This window comes from Hoplias malabaricus, chromosome 15, assembly GCF_029633855.1.
Source record: "Hoplias malabaricus isolate fHopMal1 chromosome 15, fHopMal1.hap1, whole genome shotgun sequence".
Lineage (NCBI taxonomy): Eukaryota > Metazoa > Chordata > Actinopteri > Characiformes > Erythrinidae > Hoplias > Hoplias malabaricus.
In genome coordinates, this window is record NC_089814.1 from 21,919,078 (window position 1) to 21,925,986 (window position 6,909).

Here is a 6,909-nt window from a genome sequence, read left to right on the forward strand (position 1 = left end):
CTCGATTGGATTCAGGTCTAGGGAAAGGGCAGGCCAGTCCATAGCATCAATGCCTTCATTGTGGAGGAACTGCTGACACACCAGCCACATGAGGCCTAGCATTGTCATGCATCAGAAGGAACCCAGGGCCCACTGCACCAGCATATGGTCTCACAATGGGTCTGAGGATCTCATCCCGTTACCTAATGGCAGTCAAGGTACCTCTGGCTAGCACATGGAGGGTTATGTAGACCTCCAAAGAAATACATCTCCACACTACTACTGACCCTCTGCCAAACCGGTCATGCTGGAGGATGTTGCAGGCTTTCTACGGTGTCTCCAGACTCTTGTCACATGTGCTCGGTGTGAACCTACTCTATCTGTGAAGAGCACAGGGCACCAATGATGAATCTGCCAACCTTGGTGTTGGTGATCTCCCTGCATGGTTTTGGGTTGTAAGCACAAGCCCCACTTGTGGATGTCGGGCCGTCATACCACCCTCATGGACATCTGTTTCTGACAGTTTGTGCAGAAACATGGATATTAGTGGCCTACTGGAGGTCATTTTGCAGGGTTCAGGCTCCTCCTGTTCTTCCTTGTACAAAGCAGGAGGTAGCAGTCCTGCTGCTGGATTGTTGCCCTCCTAAAGCCCCCTCCACATCTCCTGGTATACTGGCCTGTCTCCTGGTATCTCCTCCATGCTCTGGACACTGTGCTGACAGACACAGCAAACCTTCTTACCACAGCTTGTATTGATGTGCCATCCTGGATGAGCTGAACTACCTGAGCAACTTCTGTGGGTTGTAGACACCCCCTCATGCTGCCTCTAGGGGTGAGATCACTGAGAAAATGCAAAAGTAACCAAAACATCAGCCAGAAACGATGAGAACAGAGAAAGGGTCTGTGGTCACCACCTGCAGAACCACTCCTTTATAGGGGCTGTCTTGCTAATTGTCTCTCATTTCTACCTGTTGTCTGTTCCATTTGTACAACAGCAGATGAAACTGATTCACAATCAGTGTTGATTTCACAGAAGTGTGATTGACTTGGAGTTACATTGTGTTGTTTAAATGTTCCCTTTATTTTTTTGAGCACTATTTTCTGTCAAAGTTCAAGCATTTTAAATCCAAACAAAACTGCACAAGATTGCAAAAATCCCTGCAAACAACAAGTTAGGAATATGAAATCATCTTATCCCACTTTAGACTAGGGCTGTGCCATATGAAATCATTCATATTAAAATGTTAAAAATAAATAAATCAATATTGTTATAGGCACATTCTGACAGTTCATATGCAGTTTCCCATAATATGGCTTTACATGAGTCATTTCAGCAGAGTGAAGTACGGTGGAAAGTGTCTCTGAGGAGCAATTAGCTCCTAAAAGGGGGTGTGGCCTCAGTTGTGTGGAGGTGGTTTGGTTACAGAATATCAGATGCACAATTAACCATGGTGTTATGTAAGAAATGAAAGAAGCCTGTAACAACAGAAGGGGGAGAAACTAATCTGTTTCACCACCTCAAATAGTAGGACCTGGTTGAGGAAAATCAAAAATGCCACTAGAAGAGTTCAACAGCCATTGAGCTCTAACCTCAGTAAACTCCACTGACTCAGCACAGCAAATATACAGAATATGTTTTATTTACTGTGAAGGTTTAAGGTCACGTTTTGTATAATTGTTTACATTTGCCATTTATAGGCACACTACATTTCTGCACTTGTGTGGTAGATTTGTATGCTACATTATTTTATACAAAATCAGAATTACTGTTTACAAAAAGCAAATGTTCACAGATTTTTTTCCACTTCTGAATATTTTAACCTTACACATGTTGTAAAAGAAAAACAATGAATGAATAAAAGTTTGTCACATCGCCAAGAATGTTATCAATATTACCAAAACACCCTGAAATATGGCAATATTATTTTAGGGGCACATCACCCACTCCTACTTTACACAGAGGTGAATATTTTACAGTGTAGCAGCAGGAGTGGAAAGTAATGGTTTATATCCAAAAGAAAGACATTGTGTATGATGTATTAATCTTTAATATTACTTAAAGGCAGCAGTCAAAGCAGTTTGTACAACTCCAGTGTCAAAAGAAAAACGAAAGTTGTTTTAACACACAAACAATTACAGAAAGCAGTAGTTGTACTACAACATATACAAATTAAATATAATATACAGTCCATGCACAGCCTTATAGCCATACTTTTTCTCTTCATGTTATGTAGGTCTATGTATGTACCTCTCTCTTTCTGTGTGTGCGTGTGTGTGTGTGTTTTATTTAAAAAAAAAAACCAAAGTGTAGTAATGCGACCCAAGTCATCAGTGCAACACAGTCCAGGTTTGGAGCCTAAGCTCAGAACTTGTGAGATGAAAAAGAGAGGCTGGCCCTCAGCCTGATTTAAAGAGCAGAATGGCCACTTGTCCCAGGTAGAAGTAAATGAAATGCTTTGTTTCATGTGTCACGTAGCTGCCAAAGTTCCGTCCCACGATACAGTGCCACGTGGGATTGTACTTCTTGTCAAACTCCTGTTGATGGAGAAAGAGGCAATAAAAAAATAGTCTGCCTAAGGAAAACGTCACGATGCCAAATCATTGAATTCTAATAACAGAGTGAAGAGTACATTATTATTTAAACAGTGTTTAACATGTAATCATACACTTATGGGCCTTTGATAACATCTAATTAGCATTGACCTTGTTACCTTTTTGATGTACGCAGCAATGTCTTTCTCAATGTTGTACTTCTCCATAGCCTGAGTGGCACAATCCACAGCATCTTGCTGCATGTCCTCAGACATATCAGCGTTCTTAATCACTGCCTTCCTATCAGTCATGGTGTCTAAAATAAACGCAGAAAGGTGTAAAGTTAGGATTGCAAAAGCAGTGAAATTGGGTCCACAGAGTAGATGTAATAAATGTAATGGCATTTAGAACCTGCAAAAGTAACACAAGCCTTCGCAGAAAACATTTTTCTATGGAAAGTAAAGCATATATAAAACAAACTTGTGCTATATAACTGCCATTTTTTAAATTATAATTATTCATTCATTCATTATCTGTAACCACTTATCCAGTTCAGGGTCGCGGTGGGTCCAGAGCCTACCTGGAATCATTGGGCGCAACGCGGGAATACACCCTGGAGGGGGCGCCAGTCCTTCACAGGGTAACACAGATACAAATTCACGGGCACTTTTGAGTCGCCAATCCACCTACCAACGTGTGTTTTTGGACTGTGGGAGGAAACCAGAGCACCCGGAGAAAACCCACACGGACACGGGGAGAACACACCAACTCCTCACAGACAGTGACCCGGAGCAGGAAATGAACCCACAACCTCCAGGTCCCTGGAGCCGTGTGACTGCGACACTACCTGCTGCACCACCGTGCCGCCCTAAATTATAATTACTGTAGGCAAATTAAGTATCCCATTGGAAGTGCTGAAAATGGACACAGTGCATACATTATATTTTCTGCCATTTGCCTGCTTCAGATTCACAGTTTTCTAACTCAGTTTAATCAATCAAACATTCATTCATTCATCTGTAATCGCTTATCCAATTCAGGGTCGCGGTGGGTCCAGAGCCTACCTGGAATCATTGGGCGCAAGGCGGGAATACACCCTGGAGGGGGTGCCAATCCTTCACAGGGCAACAGACACACATTCACTCACACCTACGGACATTTTTGAGTCCCCAATCCACCTACAAACGTGTGTTTTTGGACCATGGGAGGAAACCTGAGTACCCAGAGGAATCAACAAAACATGTTTTCCATCAAATCGTACATCTAATTCTTGATAACTACAGATGAACATGCTTGCTCTTTTGTGTATGAAGCAGCACTTTGCTGTCGTGTCCCCCTTGGTGACAGGTTAGATCAAGACACTAAACTTCAAATGAATACTGCAACCGTCTATGCTCAGATGCCCGTACTTACAGGGACTACCTGACAACTGTGACTCAAACACTAATACCACCTCTATGGCGGACCTCTGCTGTACCCTGTGGTCACAAACAAAAGATGATTTTAAAAAGAATGGGAGGAGAAGAAAAAAAAATAAAAGGCATGCCAGCACAATTGTCACAGATACAGTGCATCTAGCACTTCTGAGTCAACTGATAGAAACCGTTCAGCAATAAATACCTGGAGCTGAAGAATCAGCACTCAGCTGAAATTCTATAACTATGCCAAGAAAATGTGCTGCGTAACCATCTCTACACACTTCGGATACTCAACACTAGATCTTAAATGAAAATAAGAGAGATCAGATAGAAAGTCAAATCTGTCAAAACATTATGAATCATGGTTTCAAAAACCATTTAAACTGTTGACAGCTAATTCTGTTTTCGCTTGTCAAACCATTCCATTTTTAGTAAAAATGCAGCCAATTATTGCACCAAATATCTTGACATTTGACCACCAGGTAGAACATCCATGCTTTAAGATTCATAGGAAAAATAGAGCCACTACAAGGAAAAATTTTAAACACTTGTCCACATGACTATTCACATCATAAACGTTGCAGTTAAGATTTAGACTAACAAAACTCTATAGAGTGTACCCCTGTCAGTAATACACAAAGTTACTCATAGCACTGATATTAGCGTTTCTCACTTGGGCCATGGTTAGGGCACTGTTTAGGTTCAATCAATCAATCATAATAATTTTGTCAAATCACATCAACAGAACTCCACATACATATCCACATTCACCCAGTAGTCCAGGCCCAAAAGTGTTCATGCAAGATGAAATATTTATATCAAGAATTGGGGGGGGAATAAATAAAATGAAGAAGTCCAAACAGGCCTGTGTGCATTAACCATGATCAACCTTCCCAGTCACCCCTTTAAAAGAAGTAGTGCTGCTACCAAAAAAGAAAAGGAACCGCCATGATTTGACAGAAAGGAGGCAAATTCAATCAGTGCCCAGGAGAGGGGTAAAGATGAAAAACGTCAGCTCTACTGGTTAATTGAAATTTAATTTATTTGTAAATCTACACATAGCTCGAAATACAGGCTTTTAGAAACTTGCCAAATATTTGATCTGATTGGATTCAAGTTGTTTGTGCAGCAAAATGCGTTTTGGTAAAGCATCTTAAGGTTTAACATGTGACTTAAGACTGGTTCTACATGCGCATGTGATGGAGGTGGTGAGGGAGTGATAAGTGGGCTGTAATGGTGACTACTGTGCCGTTTCCCACTGGGAGACAAGACTCAACAGAAATGTCTGCATCCTCAAGCATGGTCAAGTGGAATCATTCACACAAACACCTAGCTGATAGTATAAAATGGCCTGCTGTTGCCAGCCGGAGGCATTTCGTAAGCCCTTGGGCAGTTTCCTTGCATCAAAAGTTGACAATTAGCGACACATCAGGTAAATGACTGGAGTGAGTGTGGCCTGAAGTAACTGCTGCAGTCCTCAGGACGAGGGATTGCAATTATAGCACAAGAGGATTCACAGAGTTCAAATGGGTAAAGTTAGCAAGGCACGGTATTCAACTGTTCGCGGTGGTTTGACAAACAATGATCTATATAGCAGCATTAACGTTAGCCACTTCAACCAGCAGCTCTTTGCCTCTGAACTTTGGGTCAAACTGCTCCGAGTCAGTGTGGGGCTTTTTAAAGCAATGTGTAGGTTTTGGGCAGCAGTAGAATCTAACATTACCCGAAAAAAGCCTAAAGGAACCCCAAAATAACTCCAGTTCAGAGTTACACAGCCAATTGTTCAAGAAAATGCCGACACAGAGTCAACAGTGGCTACCATGTCGTGGCGCATCTAACTATCACTACGTGTCACGCTTTTCTAGTTTGGAGCACTTCTAAAATAAACTTGTCAGCGACCCTGGTGAGACATTTAGACCCAAAATCACCGGGAGAAGAACCCGCGCTGGTCTTACCCTCAGTGTGTGTAGTCCACTAGGGATCTTTAGAGTCGAGGCTTGTCTCAGACCGCGGTTTTCCACGTTTTCGAGCAGCTGTTCGGCGATGGTTCACTTCACCACACAATGTCCATGCGGCGCTGCGCCTCTCTCATAACCACACACACGGCCAAAGGAGCGCGCGGGGCCCGGCCCCCTGCGCCGCAGACGTGCGGTGATTGGTCGAACCGCCGCCTCTCTCCGCGTGTTACAAGCGATTTCCACTAGCCTCCCATTGCCTGCGTTTTATTTCATCCCACAATGCATTCGGGGCGAGTTAAGAGACCGAGAGGAAAGAGAGCTGTTCATTCAGTCATCCCGCCTCCGTCTTGGAAAGATGTAGGCACAGCTTCTCGCTCACTTCATCATATGCTGTACTCATTCATTCATTCAAACCCACGGTACCGAAAGATTTCTATGAAAAAAAAATCTTTTTGTTCATTTATATTTGAAATCTATCCCCAGTCATTAATAAACCTTCAATAACCAACATCTGTTAATCAAAATTACATATTTTAAATGTGTCACAAATAAATAAATTGCCTATAGAACTAACATTTCTTCTCTATCCCTTGGCTGCAACTCATCTCTTGATGAGATTGGTTTCTTAAGTTTATGACATAAAAAACCCTGGCTCTCTGAGGTGGCTACTGGAACACTGCAATTAATACCCAGAATGTTCATTCAGAGCATTGACTGCTTGGTTTGCACATGATACGTCTGCTAGCATACGAATAACCACACTCATATGTTAATAATGTTTAACACTTTATTTCCACTACAATGAGGACTTTAATATAATCATTGTATTACATGTGTTGGGTCCTTTTAAGTATTTACTGTTCAAGGTTAGTTGAGCACCAAGCCTAACTTACCATAAAAATTCTTGAGTGGACCTCATCACTTGATAGAACACAATTCAAAAGCCGAGATGGTTTATACCCCCCTCCAGACCACACTTGGCAATAGGCATGTATAGGCTGACCTTAGCATTAATTGCTTTT

General features: G+C 42.0%; 1 protein-coding gene across 1 annotated transcript; it reads right to left on the reverse strand.

The window, feature by feature from the left end:
- Nucleotides 1-1,104: 1,104 nt before the first annotated feature.
- On the reverse strand, nucleotides 1,105-6,101 carry dynll2b (dynein, light chain, LC8-type 2b). The gene is made up of 3 exons (XM_066645704.1): nucleotides 5,885-6,101; nucleotides 2,691-2,827; nucleotides 1,105-2,514 (listed from the first exon to the last, which is right to left on the reverse strand). The coding sequence occupies exons 2-3, from the start codon at nucleotides 2,820-2,822 to the stop codon at nucleotides 2,377-2,379; spliced, it is 270 nt and encodes an 89-aa protein (XP_066501801.1). The 5' UTR covers nucleotides 2,823-2,827; nucleotides 5,885-6,101; the 3' UTR covers nucleotides 1,105-2,376.
- Nucleotides 6,102-6,909: the final 808 nt, after the last annotated feature.